At 41.2% G+C, this 22,674-nt stretch overlaps 1 protein-coding gene across 1 annotated transcript in view; it reads left to right on the top strand.

Annotated features, from left to right (window-relative positions):
- Window positions 1-22,674, top strand: part of CCDC158 (coiled-coil domain containing 158) — a 50,934-nt gene that overhangs the window by 24,212 nt on the left and 4,048 nt on the right. The window contains exons 13-23 of the mRNA XM_067557266.1: window positions 39-228; window positions 1,825-1,977; window positions 2,444-2,556; window positions 3,764-3,922; window positions 6,408-6,500; window positions 8,358-8,480; window positions 11,695-11,858; window positions 13,322-13,381; window positions 17,946-18,005; window positions 20,101-20,168; window positions 21,190-21,402. Coding sequence (XP_067413367.1) covers window positions 39-228; window positions 1,825-1,977; window positions 2,444-2,556; window positions 3,764-3,922; window positions 6,408-6,500; window positions 8,358-8,480; window positions 11,695-11,858; window positions 13,322-13,381; window positions 17,946-18,005; window positions 20,101-20,168; window positions 21,190-21,402 — 1,396 coding nt within the window. The remainder of the gene's footprint in view (window positions 1-38; window positions 229-1,824; window positions 1,978-2,443; window positions 2,557-3,763; window positions 3,923-6,407; window positions 6,501-8,357; window positions 8,481-11,694; window positions 11,859-13,321; window positions 13,382-17,945; window positions 18,006-20,100; window positions 20,169-21,189; window positions 21,403-22,674) is intronic.

Genomic DNA, 22,674 nt, shown 5'->3' with positions numbered 1-22,674 from the left:
TAATATTGATGGTGCATGTCTTGATTCTAAATTAATAGATTGCAATGGGCAAGAAAGAAGACAGAATCCACGAACTGGAGGCCAGATTGAGTGAGCTGGAGCTGGAAAAGGTTAAACTGGTAAACACCTGCACTGAGAGGCTCCGTGCAGTAAAGGATACAAAACTGGAAAGAGACCAGCTAATAAATGAACTGAAAGCCAGTCGCACTGAGCTAGCTGGCCTTGCAGGTAGGGAGTCTCAGATCAGATATCTGCTAAATTAGACTGATGTTAAAAATAGAAGAGCAGCCTGCTCAATCCAAATACGGCTGCTAGTCAAGTCAAGTAACGGTTCCCAGATAGAGTGCACCAATGATCAGACTGCTTCAGAGAGCTAATTCATTATTTGGATTTCTGGTATAGAATGAAGATGGTATAATCTAGCGGCATGACTCCAGGGACTTGTGCACAAATATTTAGCATAGCCTGACTTTCTATAGGGCCCAGGGAAAAAAAAGCTGGTAGGTCAGAATATAAACGTCACCAAGAGCCCTGCATCTTCCCCAGGTATTATACAGGGGAGCTAGATATTACAATGTTCGGTAATTTAAATAAACTGAGCTGGCAATTCCTATTAACTATTTACTATCAAATTATAGTGGAATTTGTTTGAATTTGTTTTGTTATGGAAATTGTGTTACATCTTGTATCTTGACTCATCAGGAAGAGGACATTAGCAAATGCATTCCTTACATACTGTACACGAAAGGAGATGAAGATACCAGAGACATACAGTATGTGACATAGGCAGAAAGTGTCTGGGCCCTATTACTGCCAATAATAGCCTGCCCAAAAATTCACAACTAGGAGGTGAGGTTGCACAAGTGTATTTCCTTTCATGACAGTCACCAGAACTCAAGGAAATCACCTGCTAAGGCAACATTAACATCCAGACCAACCCCAATTCCCATGCTCTACTATCCAGACATTATAACAGCCACACACATTCACAAATCCCCCCATTCATTTTCAGCATAGACACACCGCAGTACAGACACCCAGCTCCCCACAGTCATGCTCAGTTGCACAATCTTAACTCTGACCTCAGCAAGCTTAGTCTATGGTAACCGTACACATACTTTTACTTGGAAAGTCTGTCCTCAGATTTTGTTAAACGTTATAACAACAGAGTTAAAGTGGCGTGAGGATGTAGGAGGGGGATATGAAATGGAGGGTCCAGTACAGAAGAGGGCATGCTTGTGTGGGAGCCAAAGCTGTGCCAGTTGGGGGAGTTGTATAGGGGACATAGTTCTGTGGAGGATGATTGGGGGAATTTGAGGGGGTCCGAGTTGTGAGAGGGAGAGAGGGTTGGAGCTGTGCCAAAGCGATTTTGGAGGGACTTTGTGGAGAGGAGGTGATTATAGCTGTGTCAGGATGGACAGCAGCTTGGAGTTGTGAAAAAGAGCCTTGAGTGAATGGGCCCGGGTCAAATATCTTGTCTCATCACCAATAGCTGTGCCTACACCAGGTAGCATGGGCAGTCTGATCCCTGAGCAGCACATAGTCAGAAGTGTAGCTTTACTGTCACTTTGTAGAATGGTAGCTTTAGGAAATGCAGCTCAATTTGTTCCAGTGAAACACAGCCTTCTCATGACATCATAGCAATTGTATGGTCTATAACGTGTTTTAATTTGTTAGCAATTGTTTTTTGCTATGTTAGTTACATGAATAGAATATTCGTTTTAAGGGATTAAACAGCACATCTGTATAACCTCGGAGTAACAGGCAGATGATTTTTGGGTCACTTTACACTTTCATTCAATTCAATGTGCTTCCATTGAACAGAGGAATATGAAAATGTAAAGAGGAATTATCGAGACAAAAGTGAAGAGATGGAAGGTATCACAAGCAAACTCAGAATGCAATTGAAATCTGCCCAGGCTGAACTGGAACAAACTAGAGCCACTTTAAAGACTATGGAAGGATCCGATGGCCATGGTAACTTTGGAAGGTGTTTTTAAAGTCATATTTATTTGTCTTTTTAACAAGAGGAATTTGTAAATATATTTATTCCTTCAACAGATGTTATTAATGGTATTTCAGATATTTTATAAAAGGATTAAGGAACAGCTACATATGCCGACACCTTGTTTTATGGTTTACTAGGGATCAAATTAAGCCAGGAGATTTGGAGCTGAATTTCATCAGAGTATGAGGTGGTTTATATTCAATTTTCCAGTTTAGGTTCTTCTGTTTCTACTGATATCACAGTCATCGCCTTGGCACAACTCCCATCAACTCTAAGGGGAGGATTGCTCACATAAGAACTGCAGGATCTCACCCCCCAGTCTGTGTTTTTAGTCTATTATTGACAATTGATTTCCAAATAAGAATGTAGAAATCAACATGCCTGATACATTTTGTTCATAAAGGACTAATCAGTTGGGAACCTTGTCTTTTACAGCTATGAAAGTTGCCATGGGAATGCAGAAGCAAATCACAGCCAAGAGAGGACAGATAGATGCATTGCAGAGCAAGATTAAATTCTTGGAGGAGGCTATGACAAATGCAACTAAGGTCACAAGAGCTCCAAGTAAAAGTATTTAACTATATTTAGATAAACAGTTCCAAGTAGAAATGCAGGGCCAAATTCAGGGTTAGTCCAAGAAAGACCAAAGGGAGTATTAGTTAGTGTAACTTACACCTTCATCTGGCTTCCTCCAGTTGTATGTTATACCACTCAGTCTCTCTCCAGACTGAGATTCCCTCAGGCTTAGGGCCTGATTCTCATATACACTATGTAACGTTACACTGCTCTAGTGGTGCAAACTATAAAGGACCCCTAAACTGGGTGTAAATATAATTTACTATCAGAACAAATGAAAGTGACCTTAGTGTAAATGAAAATCAGGCCCTTAATTACTTACAAACTCATTTAGACTCACACCCTCTTACTGACTGACTCCCCTTTCTTGCATATCCCTCTGAATCTGGCCCTCAGTACTTACCCTCAGGTTTACCTCTCAGTTTTCTTTGCTGCTGGATTTGAGGTACTAGTTCCTAACTGGAAAATCCATCCAGAGGTGATTTTGGTTCATTCTACTCAATAGCAGGCAACTATTATATTTATTGGCTAACATTCTGATTGACAAAAACTGTCAGGCAACTGCAACAACTTTTCATATTTTCTATAAACATTATTGTTCCTACAATAATGCCACAGTAGATGTTTACTTTGGAGGACAGGTTAGTGGAATTTTTTTAATTCAGATTCTCAGCCTTCCAAGTTTTGGTGGGTACTGCTTGTCAGTTTCATAACAATGAAACTCTGTCTAGCAGATTCCAAGACAGATAAGTGGTTTAGTTACCAGTAGAGTTGACTGCATGATGACCTACATCTGTTCACAGCAATTCATCCTCTTCTGCTAGCTTTAGATCTAGTCTCTTGAGTGGAGTCTGACAGTTGTTTTTTCAGTATTGGGCAATGGAAGAGCTTATGAAAATGAATTTTGGAGCATGAGTCTGCTCATGGATTGTCAAAGCTTAAAATTTCAGATTTGAAATGGTTCAGGGCTCTGTGAGGTGCCAGCCTACCTGTATAAGAGATCATCTTCCTATTATAAAATCTCCTGTTTCTGCTAAGTACGATAGTTGAGCTTCTGGAAAGCTTCATTGAAAAATTTTACTTCAAATCATAAAGCTCATCAAAAACAGATGTGTATAATGTTAGCAATCCTAAACTATTATCTCATGTTTACTTTGGTCTTTATCTCTATAAATGCAGGAGAAGCATTATCTGAGAGAAGAGAAAAATAAACTAAGCCAAGAACTGAGTTGTATTGCAACAGAAAACAACAAGATGGCTGGAGAACTAGAGATCCTAAGGTCCCAAGACCGACGTTTGAAAGAAAAAATTGCTAACATGGAGGCAGCTCTTGATAAGGTAGCTCTTGGTTTGGTTAGACTTTTCATTCCCCACACTTTTCTGTGCTATTTCCTGTGACGAGATGGGATGAGCATTTTTATCCATGCTGCAGTATATGCTTCCTACTCACATGTGTTGTGCTCACCTTAGAGATGACAGCTGTTAAAACCCTGACCAGGACTTCACATTAACACACTTCTGCTTTCTTTAACAGAAGCCTTAATTCAGCCCCAGCTACTGGTTGCATCTCCTTGAGCCAGAAGGGAAGAATTTGCCCCCAAGGAAGGGCAGGGGTTGCTTGCACTGCTACCTTCCACTGGATGTTCTGTAGTCAGGACTTTGTAGGAGCCCTACCAGAAAGGCACTGAATCAGTATGTCCCTGGTCACCCCTATTGATGGAGGCTGCAGGCCTCCCGGTGCAAGGAGGATTGTAAGCACCTTGTGTTGTTGCAATTGCTATCTGGTTGAGCTTTTTATCACTGCAGATCCTGCCCCCGGGGTCTAGATAGCACTCCAGTTGGGGACCCAGCTGACCATGTTAAAGGTGGAGCTGGTAGTGACACTTATAGTTAAAATAGACTAACTTCCCATTATATCGCTGTTTTTTCCTGTTGATTACAACTTTGCCATACTTTAACCATTCAGGCTCAAAGTTTCCATGCCGGGTGTCTGCCTCAGGCTGAAGTTTTTGGGAGAGTTTCAGCTAAAACAGTTCATCCCTCTCGGAAAAAGATACTAGGGAAAAATAAATGTGCTTCACGCATGTTAAAATATTTTACAACCATATCACGGAGAAGCTCTAGCACCTCTATGCTGTGGGGTAGGCACTTGGAATTCAGTAGGGGGTTGCCTTGGTGCCCCAGCTGTGCCTTTTCCTGTCCCTGTGAAACACACCCACATTTCACCACGCTATAAACCTTGGGAAAAAAAATCTCAGTTGCATATCTTCAGCATAGACTTGTGAGAGTTTGGCAGCTAAATTCCATCTGCACCGGCCAGACTCAACCCCTCACAGCTCCTATGTGCCAACCAGATTTTGCATGTGCCATCCCCACAGAGGAAACTCCATCTCAGGACTGCATGGGCTGAACAGAACTTTCCCTGCCACTGCTTCTCCAGGCCACCAGCTTGCTGCTATGTGGCCGAGCACAGAAACTGAGAGCAAGGGGATAGTCACTCATGTGTCACAACGCCCCTCCCGCCCAGACATATAAGAGGAACCTGCTTGATTCATATACAGAGGGGAATAGAGCTAGTCCTGGTGGGGTGTGGCGGAGTAGATTGGAATAAGGAGCCTGTGGGATAGACAGAGACTGGTTGGGCAAAGAGACTAAGACATGGTGGCTGGTGGGGGGAGTGGGATGAAGAGTTTAGGGAGAGAGATTCAGACTGTGAGAGGGGTGAAGACATCACATGCAAAGCTGGCACCCTGAATTTTGGCCATTTCCTAAATCTGAGTGCTTGACTCTGCAGCCTTAATAATGTTTTAGCACAGTTTTGTTGTGTGTAACAGAACCTACACTAATCCTATAGCTGACTAAAAAAGGCGAAGAACAATGGAGGCTGCTGCTGTTTGAAAGCAAGAGGATGAAAACTAACACTGTAAAAGTATAATCAGAGTCCATTTAAAGCAGCGGGGAAAGATCATAACAGATGGTCAGACAGGATAGAGCGCGCCTGTCTTACCTGCCCTGGAGCGCCTCCACTGTGTAGACATCATTAAATGTAATTGATCAATCTGCTGCTCATAAATTATTTCAGTGTTGAATGTTGAAATAGAAACTAGTGTGTAAACAAGAGGTATTGACTTATGTGTATGAACACTGTATTCACAATGCCTCAGTGAGCATAGAGAATCAACTGCCTTTTTTGACAGAACAATAGAAAAGAATCACAGAAAAACTCAGTTTCCTCTAGCACTGAACAAAGAACTTTATTCGACTAAAAGCTTAGACTTTATTAGACTTAAAGCTTCCCTATCTCTGTCTGCCTCACTGTAGAACTTGGGTTCAGAAACTTCCCCAGCTCCTCTTGCTTTGTTTCCTGTTACAGATTTAAAGAAACAGAATACATATTATCATATTTTTCCATATTGTTTATAGTAGAAAAATCTTTAACAAGTTGTATTATTTAACAGAATATAGATCCAGACAAGATCCAACTTTACCCCTCATCCATTTTAAAGCCTGGAGGTGGGTTTTGACCAGTTAATACACTTGGATTACCAAATCCCAGAGGTGTTCAGGACTCTTTCCAATAGGAATATCTTCTTTCACTAAGCTTGTATGGGTATCATTGCTACTAGGGTCATATGGCAATTCAGCTGCCTTTGGAAGCTCTGCAGAGTCAGCATCTGGTCTTATATTTCTAGAAAGCACCTATCACACTGCTGGCACTATACATTGTATGGGCCGGGCCCTTTGTTCTTATTAGAGAGTAAAGATCAACAACATTTAATAGAAAACAAAGGAAAGATTAATTAAATCTCATTCTCTCTTGCAGGCATCTATGCAGTTTGCAGAATGTCAGTGCATAATCCAGTGTCAGGAGCAAGAAGCTATGCGCTTCAAACTACAACATACTTTGGATGTAAAAGTAATTTCTTTATAGCTAATGTGTGGACTGAAAAGTGTAGGCATTTACTCTTGGTTCCATTTTCAATACTACCCTCACTTTCTTTCAGAATATGCCAAGAGTTTTTATTTGATACCCTTACTCAGGTTGAGTATCACCCCATCACAACGCCTTTGATGTCACTTACTTGTAAAATATTATTCCATGTGAGTAAGGGTATCAGGATCTGACTTAAAATGAACTAAAGGTATAATAGGAATGCGTTGGCACTATTATTCTGTGACAAGCACCAAAACTTTTGTGATATTCCAGAAATTTTCTGGCAGTTTCAGGTAAATTAGAATTTGAAAGTTTTATTGAAATCAGTATAAAAATGAATAACACACCCAGCACAAAAAGAAATTAAATAACTTGACATTAAAATTAGATTCTGACCTAAATTCTGAATGGGCAGCAGAATTTGGTGGTGAAAATGCATAATTGCATCATAGAAGTTGGGAAAGTATGTCTGTCCCACTTGATGTGTGTCAACAATGCAGAAGTGGCTTTATGAACATCTTTGTAATATCAGTGAAAAAAATTTAAGAATTTCATATCACATGGGAAGAATTTCTCTCTCGCCTAAAGGAAAAAAGATGTACAAGCAATTTGGGTCAATTTTGTTTTGTAATGGCTCCTGTAGCAGGATGGCCATGTACTGAGCACTCTGTCTTGGCCACCGGTAATTTTACAAGCACTTGATCCCTTTAGCTCCCTCTTGCAGGCCCTGTGAGAAATGTACACAGCTTTCCCATGGCTGTCACCACTCGCTGCCTGGGCCTGGTTTAATAACAGAACAATTCTTTTCTGGGTTACACCAGCCCTGCCTAGGGCCATTTCAATAACAGAAATAGTTCTTAACCATCCCAGGGTGCCAAAATAAAGTCCATCACCACACAAGAGTCCATACTTAGCTCTGGTGTCTTCTCTCACAGCCAGAGCTCTTATTCTGTCCATTTGTTCTCCCAGCCCATCTTCTCAGCTCTTTCTAGCTGGAGCGTAGCCTTCCAGCTGTGGCCTGTAGGCCCAAATGCGATCCAGGTTTCTCCACAGAAGGTGCCTGGTCCCTGGATTTTTCTTTGTCACAACTCCTTTGGTCTCAGGGTCTTCCCCACAAGGCCTTCACACACTCTGCAGTTTTGCTATGCTTTGCTATGCTCCCCCAACTGCAGCCTCCTGCTGCTCTTTATAGGGCAATCACTCTGCTGTCCTCTAGGTATGGCTTTTTCTATGATCAGGGTTGGCTAACCCCAACCTTTAAGGAGTGAGCCACCCTGTTGCAGCTCCTAAGAATTATTACCAGCAAGTTCCCAGAGAGAAAACAGCTGTAACCACCACAGCAATACATGGAATTCTGAGCACAAAGCAAACTGCTGGAAGTGCATCCCGTGTGACTAATGGGGTTAAAAAGGTTAACTTGTGTATGCCTTGTAAAGAAGAGTATAGGACTACTCTGGAGACCATATTTTATAGCATCAAACTGCCTGCTGCCATTTAGGGTTCCTTGCAGTCAATATGATCCTATTGTTACTATTCTGCATAGGAACCCTAGTCATGGTTCAGGGTTAAAATGGGCCAGCCAAGATTTTCAAAAAATGACTGCTGATTTTGGGTGCCTCCATTTTTGTGTTCCCAACCTGAGACATCTTAAAGGGGTCTGATTTTCAGAAAGGGCACCCAATAATTGAGAACTCAGAGTAACTAGTCACTTTTGAGAATCTTGGACCAGGGCCCCATTGTGCTACACATTGTAAAAAACACAAAGACAGTTGCTGTCCCAAAGAATTTAGTCTGTACTCAAATTTTTTCTGCTTACACATGACTAATGTTTTTCTGCAGGAACTGCAGGGCCCAGGATATACAAGTTCTACTTCTGGAAAGCCTCGCCACATATCATTGCCACTTACCCATCCCCACCCTAACGTGCCACCTTCCCAAGCCTTTGCAAGTTTCATTTCTCCTGTGAGTATCTGCTCTAGATGGTGAAGTCAGCCTGACGCAGAGCTGTTCTGAAGTTCAAAACACAGGTGTCATTTCCAGTTCAAGTTTTTCAAAAGAGGATTCTTATGTACTAAGATTAACTCATTTCCTATAACTTTCTTGTATTATGGTCTTGATTTTCTTTTTATTTAGCTAAGACCATCTTAAAAGCAGTTGGACAATAAAAACTATATAGCTTTTTAAACCAAGAGTCCTCAACTGTGTCACTAACAATACCACTTTAAAATATTGAAACAAAGAATAAATTGAAATACATTTTACTTTTCACCGTTTATGCTGGGTGTTTTTAACTCAGCATAGACAGTGAAAAAAAACTAGTCAGATTTCCAGTCAATTTTTCTTTCTGGTTGTCATGCACTAGTACAATCCTGCAATGTTTGGGTTGCAAATTCTGCAGGAGAATGTTTAAAAAGTCTCTCCCCATACTGGCTTTCTTTGATTTTCCCCCCTTTTAGCTGATGACAGCTTTTGTATTAATATTAGCTTAGGTAACCTTCCTCCCTTCTTTTTTAAATAGGTTAAATCCAAAATTTAGGTTTAAGTGCTAATCTTCTAATGTAGAAAATAATTCTCCATTATTTTCTCTATAGTTTTTATATGATTCTCCATATAGGACCTGACCCAGCTCTATTACCTTTGGTAGCAGTTGGATCAAGACCATGAACATTAACACACAGTGTGGATTTGCTGGTTATTATGCACACACCTTATTTGTTTTTAATCAGTAAATATGTACCATGGGACCAGTTCTGTCCTCACATAGCTCCATTGGTCTCAGTAGGAATTGCACCTGCATAAGGCCCCATCTGCCCTCTGCATGTGCACAAGGCATTGCCCCTCCAGATTCCAGCAGTTGCAGACTATGGGAAATGCAAGGCACTGCAGATAAAGTCTATGGAAATTTTTTCTGCTTTGCTTGGTGTGTTTAGGAAATGCAAATTTCCTAGGGGGCAGCTGTGGCTTGGGGGCACAGCTAATAGCACAGCTGTTGCACGAGCTATGCTGTCCATGCATTTATGGGAGTGTGTAGCAGGCAACAGTGCTGAGGTAAGGGTCCTGTACACAGCTTTCCCTTCCCCTGCATGGAAATAACCTGACTGGATGGTGTGGCCACATGAGGCCAGAATGACACCTTCTATATCTGCAGTATGTTCAGTTTTATCTTTGCCAGGTCCAGTGTAAAGCAAATGCTGACATCTCACTTCAGTACATTAATGCATCACTGAGAGAACTTTTATAACTCAAATGCAAAAGGTTTTTGTTTGTTTTCTCAGAAAAGAAATGGTTTGATTACTATACATCAGGGCTAGTTTCTCTTTCACGCAGCTGAGAAAAACGTCACAAAATGATGGTCATAGTTTTGTGGCTAAGGCATGTTTGTGTACGTTAGCCTAGGAATTGTCTGTTTGCTTTGTCCAGTGAATGTCTGCAGAAACTGTTACCTTCTCTATTTTCTGAGAGCAGACAGCAGCAATTATAAGGAAATTATAAAAAGCTTTGACCAAAGTTTTGCCTTATATCAGTTGGAGACATTCACGAAAAAGGTTTTAGTTACTGACTAACTTCACTTTCAAATATACCCTTTTTGCTGTATACACAGCATATGAGCAAAATGTATCAATTGTGTGACTCCAATGAAATCAATGGAGTCACAGCAAGGATGTAGCGGGCCTTTCTGGGTAGATCTACACTGCAATTAAAAACCCTCTGGTGGCCAGTGACTTTGGCTAAGGGGGTATTTAATTGCCATATGGCTGTCCAGGCTCAAGCTGGAGCCTGAGCTCTGGTACCTTCCCCTCCTTTGCAGGGCCCAGAGTTGGGGCTCCAGCCTGAGCTCAAACGTCTACACTGGAATTAAACAGCCCCCTTAGCCCAAGCACCGTGAGCTCGAGTCAGCTGGTACATTGCAGTATAGAAGTCCCCATTGTAAGTGGGGCTGGTAGCCCCGCCTATTGGGAAATGTCAGACAATCCTATTATTAGGTGCTTATAACTGCCAAACTTTAACCATCTGAGCTGAAAATGTTTATCCTGGGTGTCTGCTTCAAGCTGACTTTAAAAAACGGAAAAGAAAACCCATTTCACCCTGAACAGTTGAGCCATTTCCAAGAACAAGGTTAGAGAAAAATGCATTGTGTTGCCTATGTTAAAAAAAATTCTGGCAAACTTTTCTTTGAGAAGCTCAAGAACACTAGTAGTGTGTTCCTCATTTTCTGGGTGCCTGACTCAAGTCCCAGGGGTCTGATTTGCAGAATTGCTGAGCGCTCACAGCTGCAGCTGAAGTCAATGGGAGCTGTACTTCAGACATATGAAGTGCTATATAATGCTAAGTAATCTGAAAAATTAGGTTCTTGGGGTCTCAGATTGGGCACCCAAAATTAGTGGAAACTTTTGATCTTAAAATCCCTGTGCCTCTGTTCCCTATCTGTAAAATGGGAGTAATGCTATCCCATCATCTCACAGGACTGTTGTGATAATGAATTTCTTGTTTATGAATACTCATCCTGTAGTGAGGCGCACCCTAGAAAAGCTGATGAGGAAATGAATAATTCTATGTTCAAGGCAGGATTTGAATAGTGTTCACTAAATAAAGCCTAGGGCCACCTATTGAACAACGGGGAGGAAACAAAATATTGAATTTAATAAATATTGAATTTAACTTAATTTTCATTAAGTGAGGACTGTACATCATGTGCACTGAAGAAGACAGAGGCCCTGTGGAAAATATAGTATGTAATCATGTAATTAAAGACTGCTTTATAGTGCATATACACAAGAGGCCTGAATTATGGTTACGCAGGGAACCTTAATTCTGGTATTTCCTAACTTTTAGTGCTTGACTTTGCAACCATACTAAGGTTTTTTGAACATATATTTTTGTATGTATTCCAAAGTGTACATCTATATCCCTTCCTGTGTATATAATCATATGTTAATGTTTTTCTTTACAATATTCTGAAAGGGGGACACCTTATTATCTTATATAGTATAGTCATATTTATAAAGTGTTTTTATAATTATCGTGGTCAAACCTCCAGATACCTCCATTAAAATAAAGAGTTTAAAAAAAAAAACTAAGAGAAAAAGAGAAATATCTGTCGTTAGCTGGGTGTATATATAGGCTCTTGAAAGTAAAATGACATTTACATTTTTTTATAAATTAACACTTAATTCAGATGCCAGCCAAGCCAGGCATTGTGAAGGAGGACCCACTGCGAGATTTGAAGCGGCTTCTCCAGGAATTAAGAAATACGATTGATGAGATCCCCTCCATGGTTCTCAGTAAGAATGACAGCGATGGCAGAAGAGAGTTGCCTTTAGCCACCTTGAGAAACACAATGTAAGAAGAGCATAAATTACTCTGGACTTGCATAGCCTTCTGAAACTAAAATCTGGCCACTCAAGTGCTTTGGGAGCAGTGCATGCTGTTGCACAGGAAACCTGTTTAGAAGGGAGCTCAGGATATTCAGAGAGATTGGCCATACTGCTCATGCAACAGCTCTTATTCATAAGCTGTGTTTTGGAAGAGGAGGAGTGATTGCTTATGAGGGCAGGAGAATGGTGGCTAAAATTAAAAAAAGGCAAGATGTCTGTGCCATGGTCTAATGAGTCCATATCACAGGCTGAGGATAATGACATATGGCTATGAGGCTAGTAGAATAAGAAAATGACTGCACGAGTTGTACTCTAGTGATGCCTTGTTTATTTACTTTTCATGTAAGCATTTCAAGTTTTATTGTAATTGTGAATCCCTTCTTCTGCATTATGGAGGTATCCTTTTTTGGGAGACAGGCGAATGGTTTCTCTTAGCAATGACTTCCTAGAGCAGTGATCTTCACTATTTTTCAAGCGGGGGCCACTTTGGCAAAACACCTTCAATGTGAGAGCCACATCAACTACTAAATTAACACATTGGTTGCTATAGTAGTATTACGGTTCTTATACAACGGCTATACTTATTGGCGTGCATCATACCATGTGGTCAATGTGACGTGTAAAGAAGGTGGATTTTGATAGGCTCAGTACATATTCTAATGTTAAAAATAAAATAAATTGAAATATAAACAGTTAGTCATGGAGCTGCATTTAGGGTCAATGGGAGCCACCAGTGGCTCCCAGGCCTTGCAATGAAGAACACGGTCCTAGCTGATAACACCACTGCATCACTTGTAAAAGCCTGATATGCTGGATCCAGATAGAGACAGTTTGCAGAGGTGAATATCATTCATGACTTTGCATTAGATTATTTTTCTCCCATAGTATGTAAAATTGGGGCTTTGTCAGATCAGTCTCATATCCTAAATATCCAATTCTCATGCTTTTTACTGTTTTGGTTGAGTAGCTGTTTAGTGATCCAGGAATCAGTATCATCAGCATCAAAACCTTTTGAGCATCTCGACAGTCATAACAAGAGAAGAATATTTCAGAACACAGGGGAATGAACAGTGCTGATTTGCCAATGTCTGGATTATAGTGATTATCTGTGTTATATCTTTATAATGGACATGAGATAAACTATTGTTTTCTTCATTGCAAATTCAGCCATGAGTTCAAGAAATGGTTTTCAATGTCTAACAAAAGGATCAGTAAATCTTTGATATTTTGTAAGGAACAATTTATTTGGAAAGAATTGTCCACAGTTTTCTCTCTCCTGTGTGATACTGTGTTCCCCATGCGAACTGACATGAGGACTGAAGAATTCTTTCTAAAACGAATTATCCCTCAGAAAATGAGGATAGTTGCCAATCTTAATAGTAATGCTTGTCTTGATATTGTTAAATGTGGTACATTTTCACCATTCAGGGATGTTGCAAGTAGAGAATCGGCTAATACATGCAGCCTGCGACAGGATATTTACAGCAGGTGAGAAACATTGTCATTTGACTGAAAACATCCCAGACTTTTACAAATAATCCAATAATTGGTCTACTAGTTTCTGTGGAGGATGTTAAATAGAAGCTACTAAAGCTAAACATTTTTAAAATCAGCAGGTCTAGATAACTTGCTTCCAAGAGCTTTAAAAGAGTTGGCTGAGGAGTGCACTGAACCATTAATGTTGATTTTCAATAAGTCTTGGAACAATGGGAAAGCTCCAGAAGACTAGAGGAAATCTAATGTTGTGCCAAGTTTTAAAAAGGGTAAATGGGATGACCCAGGTAATTAAAGGCCTATTAGCCTGACATCAATCCTGGGAAAGATAATGGAGCCACTGACATGGGACTCAATAAAAAAAATTAGAGGGTAATGTAATTAATGCCAATCAACATGGTTTTATAGAAAATAGATCCTGTCTAATTTGATTTTTTTTATGACAGTATGAATTTGGTTGGTAAAGGTAATAGTGTTAACCTTATAGACTTCTCTATGATGTTTGACTTGGTACTGCATGATATTTTGATTAAAAACTAGAACCATATAAAATTACCATGGCACACATTAAGTTGATTAAAGTGGATAACTGGTCTCTGAATGTAACTGTAAATGAGGAATCATCATTAAGCAGACAGGTTTCAGTGTCCCGGAGGGATCAGTTCTTGGCCCTACAATATTTAATCTTTTTATCAGTGACCTAGAAGAAAAACAGAAAATCATCACTGATAGAATTTGCAAATGAAACAAGAACTGGGGGGGAATGGTAAATAATGAAGAGTACAGGTCACTGAGTCGGAGTGATCTGAATTGCTTGGAAAACAGAGTGCAAACCATAGGTGTTTTAATACAGCTGACGTATACTTCTGTGTTTGGCACAGGTGTGATCCCTGCTGGACTATTGTGTCCAGTTCTGGTGCCCACAATTCAAGAAGGATGTTGATAAATTGGAAAGGGTTCAGAAAAGAGCCACAAAAATGATTAAAGAATTAGAAAATTCTTTCTTATAGAGATATAGTCTATAAGTACCTATATTGGGAACAAATGTTTAATAATGGGCTTTTCAATCTAGCAGAGAAAGGTATAACATGATCCAATGGCTGGAAGCTCATGTTAGACAAATTCAGACTGGAAATAAGGCGTACATTTTTACTTGAGCATCTAATTAACCATTGGAACAATTTACCAGAGGTCATGGTGGATTTTCTATTACTGACAAGTTTGAATCAAGATTCAATCTTTTAGAAAAAAATTGATTCTAGAAATTATTTTGGGAAAGTCTATGACTTGTGTTACTCCTGAGATCAGACTAGAGATCTGGCTTTGGAATCCATGAATGCAGTAAAACCAGAGGGATTAGCTTTTGGGAAACAAGATAGATTTTAAGATGGTGAAGAAAATCCCTGGTATGGTGTTCCAGGTGAAAGGAAGTTCCTTTCACATCAAAGCACTGAGATACATCAGCAAAGTACATAATTGGTGAGCTCAGGTCTGCACTTCATATGTATTCATACAATACAGATTCAACTCCCAAAACCCTTTTCCAATATGCTTCAAGCTCAGTGCAAAGCCAGGAAGGAGGATCCAAGGACAGTCTTTTTTGATTGTTTGAAACCCCAATAAAGAATCACAGTGTCAGCTGCAGGACATTACAGATATCCCTTAGAATGAATGTGGCTCTATAAGGGCATAGCACCCACCTTTCATAAGAACCCCTTCTGGTCAAGTGTATCTGCAATCTTTGAACAGTCCCAGACCTGGTATTGGGCTATTCCCCCAGGGCTTCCTCCCTAGAATCCATGGTTTTTCCCTCTCTGGACCCAGCTCTCCAGCAGGGCCACTGAATAGTACAGATCCCTTTCTGGGGGCTTAGTCACCATCCAATTGTACACCATTTCTCCAGTAATCTATGGAGGGGACCTGGGGATCCACCAACTACTTGGGGTCGCAGCCCAGGGACCCTAAGAATAACAGCCCCAGGCCATTTCATTCTTTAACAAAACTGCTTTCAGCTCCCTTGGTCACTGCCCTGCAGCCCCAGCCTTTATCAGTGCTACACCTTTACCCCAGGGCTCTTCTGTGTTCAGGCCAAGCAGGCAGCCAGGAGCTCGTTCTGGCTCCCCCAGTCCCTGCCAGCACTGAGCTGTCTGTGGTACTGCAGTTCCTTTTTGCCAGCCAGGCATACTAGCAGTTCCTCTGGTTCCAACAAGGAACTGAGGGTAGTCTGCACTGCAGCTCCTTTTCATATAGCCCTCCTGGGCCCTGATTGGCTGCTTCCCCTGCAGCCACTCTAGGCTGTTTGGAGGACTTCTCTACTGCTCTTTTCCTGGAAAGGGTGTGGTAAGCCTTTGGGCCTGTTCCACCCCATCACAGGCTCCTTTTCTAGAGAAGTTACATTAATTGAATACAGAGCTTTTGCTAAAATAAATTAAAAAGGCATATGGGAAGATGGAACAATATGCTTCTCTCCAATTGGGACAGAACTGACTTGCTAAAGATATGTATTGCAGGAAATCTTATTTATGTTGACTGTTTTCTCCTCCAGTGCCTCAAAGGAGAGGAGATGGTGCTTTGTCAGTAAAATTACAGTTATAATATTGATAGAATGGGCATTCAGCATGAATGCAATCATGGTAGCAGAGCTGGTGATAGAAAAGGAACATTTCTGTGAAGCTCCAAAATTAAATTCATCAGTATTTTGCTTCTCTAGGTCACTCCCAAGAAACCTCCCAAACAGGACACTTAAAATCAATCTGTGTCCTTTGTAGATTCTGGAAATTGACCCAGATGAGTGGTCCACAATCTAACCTAACACTTCTGTGCAATAAAACCTTTACAGTGGCTGGAAACTGCTATGTGAGACCAAATTGGGAAAAGGCAGGAATTCATACTATGGAAGTTGTGATCCATGGAAGTTATCTGATATCATTGGATGAAATAGGAGCTTAATACAGTAGATTTCACTGCGTAGTACCTTTCCCTGCATGCTCTCAGGCTGTGCCCTGCCCTGGCACTGGGGATCTAGGCTCTGCATGTCCTAGTGCCCCCACTCCCCATGGAAAGCCCTGGCTGCAGGCAGGTTTGTGAGGCTGTAACCATGGAAGGAAGCACTGGGAAATATCAAGTTCAGTGATGGGACCTATTAATAGTTTCTAAAGCAGCTATTGTGAGAAATCACCCTGTGCTGTGAACTTGCTGAAGATGAGAAGGATGGCGGATTCCGTACTCTGGCACTGTACACCCACAAAGCATTGTCAGAGTTGAACTCATCACCATAGTGCTTCCTGTCATCACATCAAGGCACTGAAGGGTCTTCACCTCTAGTGCCCCCACAGTGGCCTGATTCTGTCTGTGAATCGCTCTCCAACTAAGTCCTTTCTCGTCCAAACCCCTTCCAGGGTGACAGAAGTACAACTAAAGTCCAAAAACGTACCCAAACAAGAGATCCTTCTCCTCTCACTTGGACTATTCCTCATCCCATCCTATAGGCTCAGTCTTCAGCCTGAGTAGTCTTTATACACCTTTATAGGCTCAGTCTTCAGCTCAGTAGTCTTTATACACCTCTTCCTCAGGTCTTGAAGGTGGGTTCCAGGTCAGGACCCTGTATTAATCAGCTAGGTCTGCTTCTTCAGATGGGCAGCTGTTTCCTTGGCCACTTCCTACCTCAAAACCCTGTGTTTAACACAATCTCTCCTCTGGTTTCCAGGCCTCTGGATTCTCTCGAGGTCCTTTCACTTCCCTTTTTCTCTGCCAGAATGCCAACACTTCTAGGAATGCCTCTCTGTACCTTGCCCCTTTTCTAGACCCCACCACAGCAATTAATTCCATCCCTGTTGCCTTCTTCAGTCTGCTTCCCCAGGCTCCTTCCAGAGAGAGGGTACTTCCACTTTCCTAGGTCCTCCCTAACTGATTTTTCCTTCCTCCTTACTTAGTCTCATCCTGACCCTTTCACAGCTGAGGTCACTAGGTATAATTAAGTTGCCAAGTCAGCACGAGCTGACAGATAGCTGCTAGGTCACAGGTAAGGTTGAGCCTGACTCCTCTTAAGGGTATGTCAACACTGCAGTTGGGAGCATGCTTCCCAGCATGGATAGGTAGATGTGGTAGCTCTGCTCAAACTAGCAACTAAAAATGGCAGTATGGCCATGGTGACACAGGCAATGGTTTGGGCTACCCGCCCAAGTATGGACCCAGCAGGTCAGGTAGGTTTGTACTTGGCTGGCTAGCCTGAGCCGCCACCCATGCCCCTGTGGCCACACTGCAGTTTTTAGCATGCTTTCTGAAACAGACCTAGCTCGTGTGACTACCCCCATTGGGAAGCTCACCCCCCTGCTGCAGCGCAGACCTAGCCACAAGGGCCAACCAACCAGGGAGAGTGCCCCAACTTCAGTTATAATGTATAAACGTCTTGATGAATGCATATAACATTTTAGCAATTTTTTCTTCATATCAGGCTCTGTACTGCTGCAAACGGCGACACCTTGAAAATACTGAAAATCTTGCAGTCGTGATGGTAATGCTTCATGTGATTCTAACTGGCGTATGTCTTTTCATACAGAGATATTGCCGTGAGAGACTCTGCTCCCGAAAGCAGCCTGGGGCAGGATACTTTCAGTAGGTGAGAAGTGAGGTCACTTAACTGAGTTCCCTGCATTTAACCCCAACAGCATCAGAGCATACATGTTGATCTCACTGTCGTTTTATTCATTTTCTGGCCGGTGAAGGATTTTTTTTAATTGAGGTATTCCTGTGCTTTTCGATGTTTTATTATGTGTGAAGCACTTTCAGGATGCTTCTTAGAAACAGCGTAATAAACACGATCAGGCCAAATCAGTGCTGATTTACACCTGGTTCAACCCCATTAAAGTCAGTGCCACTATGCCAGGAATAAACTGGTTTCATTAAAACCTGTATGGAATTATGAAGTTGCTGCAACTCTATTTAAATAATTGTTGTTAGTGTAGATTAGCAGGTCCTCATGATGATTCTGCTTCGGCCATATGCCCCCAAAGTGCTTGTTGTAGACTTAAAACACCAGGCATTCATGGCCTGAATTTCAGATGTGCTACGAATCCCGTTTAAATCAGCAGGAGCTCTGCATCTTTGAAAATCAGACCCTACGTACATTAGCACCAAAACACAGAAATCCAGAAAAATGGGGGAATCCAGAAATCATTAAACAATTTCTGATTTCCAGAAATCCATCTAGGACTAGCTTCTGATACCCTTCCTCATGTTAGGTGATACCTTACTCGACAATGGTCCCGTTGACTTAAAAGGGATGGTTTGCAGAGGTACTATTCCACATGACTTAGGATATTGGAATCTAGTCCTAAATCATAGCTGAGAGAGAGAAAAATGAAGGAACTTTCCTTTCAAATAAAGCACTTGTATTATAAAATCAGATAGCAAGGGCAAACTGCAGTTGGTGCATAAATGTTGAAATAAGCTTTTCATGTCACTATTTTGTTGTATTAGCATCATCACCTATTTCTGTCACTATGATGGAGTTATACTGTGCAATTGTCTTTTGGTCTCTGTGCAATCCTCCCCACCTACAGTATGAATTCTACAACAAGATTACTGCACCACTCTGGCAATTGTATTTCCGACTAGGTTTAACCCTAACGTCTGCACTCAGACTCTACTCCTGCGATTTGTTTTGTGTGGGCAGATCCCTGTACCCATACAAAGCTCCATCCAATCCAATGAAGCTCCATTGCAGACTGACCTGTGTTTGCCTGGAGCCATGTTGACTTCAGGAGGACCCTCAGGGGCACAGAGGGCAGTCCACATGGAACACCTTGCATGATCAGCAACCTTAGTCTTTACTCCCTCCTTCTGCAGGCAAAACTCTCCCTGGGGTTTAAGAATGGAGTAAAACCTAAGCAAGGACTTCAGAGTTTGGCCCATTGGTTACTCTCCAGGTAGAGCTTGTGTGGTGTGTTTTATTTACTATTCGATTTGATTTGTTTCCACTCTGTGGGCTGACTGCAATTATATATGTTGTTTACCCTTTTATGTAACATACTACACCTAGAATTCTAAATATATGGACCTATACAAAAGTCATAAATCCCCATATTGTACAAGAGCCGGATCCAACGCCCATTGAGGTCAGTGACCTCAGATGGCATTGGATTAGGCCCTAAGTAATCAATTTGTGGTACAAACATGGCTGGGGGCATCCATCTTTAAATTGCAGTCAAGTCACCAGTAGAGACTTTCAGATACTATGTTGATGCGGGACACATAAGTACCTCTATGGAGGCAGCTCACTGAATGTAGTAAATTTTCACATCTCCCAGCAATATAGGCATCCTCTCTTCTCCGGTCAACATTGCCCTCTGGGCTACTCTTTCTCTCCCCGCCCCCAAAGAGGTTGTGTCCACATTGCACCTGTACAGCTTTCCTCACTGATGGATTGACCTACACTCAGGCATGAAGCTGAGCCATTATCTTTTACATTATGCTAAAAATTGCATGAGAATTAAATGCCTGAAGCATGACAAGGCTGTTATGGTTCTTTCATCCCTCCAGGTTTGCCCATTTGGACCCTATATACACCATTTACCCTTTAATGTATGTGTACGAGACCTTGAGATTGCATGTGAATGCTTCACGTTCTCATTGTGTTGTCCAACTACTCTATCCAAACCTCAGCATGGCACTTTCAGAATGGAATGCTAGTCTTGCCATTGTTTTGCTTGCAGGGACCCTGTAACTTTACATGTGGCAGAGCTTGAGGACCAAACCGTTCCCCTATCTTTCACACCCACTGGTGAGTTTTTACTGGCTGCACTAAAGAATGTGCGTTTCATGTAGGCCTGGCTTGGGACAGAACAGAATTGTAGAGAGACAAAGGCAGGGGATGAGACAGGAAACAAGTGTCTTTTCGTAGGTAAGTTTTACAAGTGTCTCTTGGCAGGAGGTATTTACACAGTGCTTCATCACATGCATTTTATTGTTAATAGATCAGCTCTACTGAGAATGACATCAACCCATGAACTAAGAATTGAAAAGGAGGGCTACTAGTTAGCTATTTTCCCAGTTCTCGAGCGATTTCAGCCAGTTACTGTGTTTATTATGGTTTTTCACATGAATATCTTCCATTTGACAAGATACATTTCCATAACAGGTATTCATTAACAGTGGTAGTCTTAGGTAGTTACAAAGGCCAACACTTTCAAACTTGCATGCCTACACTTAGGCTTCTAATTCTATATTCAGTCATCTAAGTAAGGGACCTGATTTTCAGAGATGCTAAACAATGGCAGCTCTCATTGACTTCGTTTGGGACAGAGGTTACTCAGCACCTCTTAAAACCAGATCACTTTTATTTAGATGCCTACATATAAATTTTGGCCACCAAAGTTTGAAAATATTGGCTTAAGCCTTCTCCTAAGTAGTTAGACAGAAGATAAAGCAAGAACTGTGTGGGTTAGTAACCTTGAAACTCCTGTCTGAATTGTTGAAAATCATATGCTTCTCTAAGGCTGACGGACACAAGCAGTCAGCACAAATGCACTTGGCCATACTCTTCTAAGGAAAAGGTACAAGCCATCTTCCAGTTGACAATCCATGCAGCAATATTGCATGTGACTTGCAAGGAAGTTATAACCCATCACCTTCTGTTCTCTTGGATAGAGGGCAGGTGGCTGCTGTGTTGGCTGCTGATGGAAAAGGGGAAGGATAAAGGAATGCAATGAAGAGAACAGGATGATGAAATGATTGCATAACAGAACTCACATTAAGGGTAGAAGATGAGTGTTTATTCAAATTACACTTTGTCGATTTTCTAGCAAGTCCATCCATCTTCACTGCCGCTCCTCGTTATACCTCTTCCCCAAAGAAGTTCTCCCAGGAGGAGAGATACAAAGATAGGTCTCCAGTGCACTCATTGTTAACTACTCCGCTAGATGACCTTAAGGCTGTCCCTAGTACCTCAGCAGACCAAAGACCATCTGTGAGGAAGAGTAGCTCACCAGAAGCTACAACTGCAACTGCCCGGAAAAGTAAGTACTGTACAGCCCCATCTTCCAATCAAGAGGACTCTGCTGATTTATTTATCCCCTAATCATGACTCTAGTGAATTACAAACAGGCTAAATTCATCCTAGTTGTAACTCTATAGAGATCAGTGGAGTTACACCACCATACACAGATGTTGTGTTATGTGATGAATGAGGGTAACATTTTTAAATGTTCAGAAATTTATTTATTTTCCTTTTTGCCTTTTAAATATATAACTATTTTAATCCTCCCTTTTTGTTCAATAAAAGTGGTGATTCTCAAAATTAAAACATTGACTTTTTTTTTAAACAGCTGTCTCCTTCACTCCCAGTTCTTGTAAGTATAATTCCATTATGCACATTTGTTCAAAAGTATTTGATGTTCCATTTTAAAGCTGTGTTCTAGAGTTCACAAACCTGCTTGCCTTAACTGAGCTAGATTTCAGTACTACTGATTTTCTCACTTCACACTGCATTCATTTAAAAGACAAAATGCTTCCACATTTAGGAAGTGCCACATTATGACAGTTCATATTAAGAGAAATATTTCTCCTCCTGTATTGTATAAACTCTGACGTGTAACCCACTGTTGAACAGTGAATATGATTAATGCTATGTACCAGTTTAGGATAGAAAGTGAAGAAAAATGCTATATCCCGTTGAAGCTGCATGAACAGTTATCCAGAACTTTAACAAAACTGAAAGAAAACCATTAGGGTAAGATTTTCAAAAGCTCCCAATGTTGGCCTAACTCTGCTTTCATTGAAGTCAGCTCCCATTGACTTCAGAGGGAACGTTAGGTCAATATTGAGTGCTTATAAAAATGCCACCGTGATTGTATAGAAATTAAACTGTAAAGTGCTTCTAAAACTAAACTAGTACTTGACAGTGTAGAACATACAACAGATTAGAATAGAAAGAGAGATAAATGTAATTGAAAATGAACTACAGCATTAAAAATTCTGGGAGGCTCGACCTTCCCTTATTAAATTAGAATAATATGCAATTTACGAAGGGCTAGATTCTAAAGTCATCATCCAAACAAAACTCCACACGAGATTTGCTGCCACCTTCCTGGGAAGAAGTCACTGATCACTTGAAAAGGAAAAAAATTATCAAAAAGGTCTAGTTGACACAAACAGATTCCTTTTCATCATCGGGCAGCAAAGAGTATTTGCAAATTCCTGTTGTGGCAGGTAGACAGTCCTATTCCTTCCTCAGCTGAGCAAACAGTTCTTCCTTGCAGGGAGGAAAAAAGGAGAGGTCCCATTTGGTA

This window comes from Emydura macquarii, unplaced genomic scaffold (genome assembly GCF_026122565.2).
Source record: "Emydura macquarii macquarii isolate MOO-44397 ecotype Brisbane River unplaced genomic scaffold, CSIRO-AGI_Emac_v2 contig_1790, whole genome shotgun sequence".
NCBI classification, from domain to species: Eukaryota; Metazoa; Chordata; order Testudines; family Chelidae; genus Emydura; species Emydura macquarii.
The sequence above is the reverse complement of the archived record's forward strand: the minus strand, read 5'-3'. Positions and strand labels throughout refer to the sequence as shown.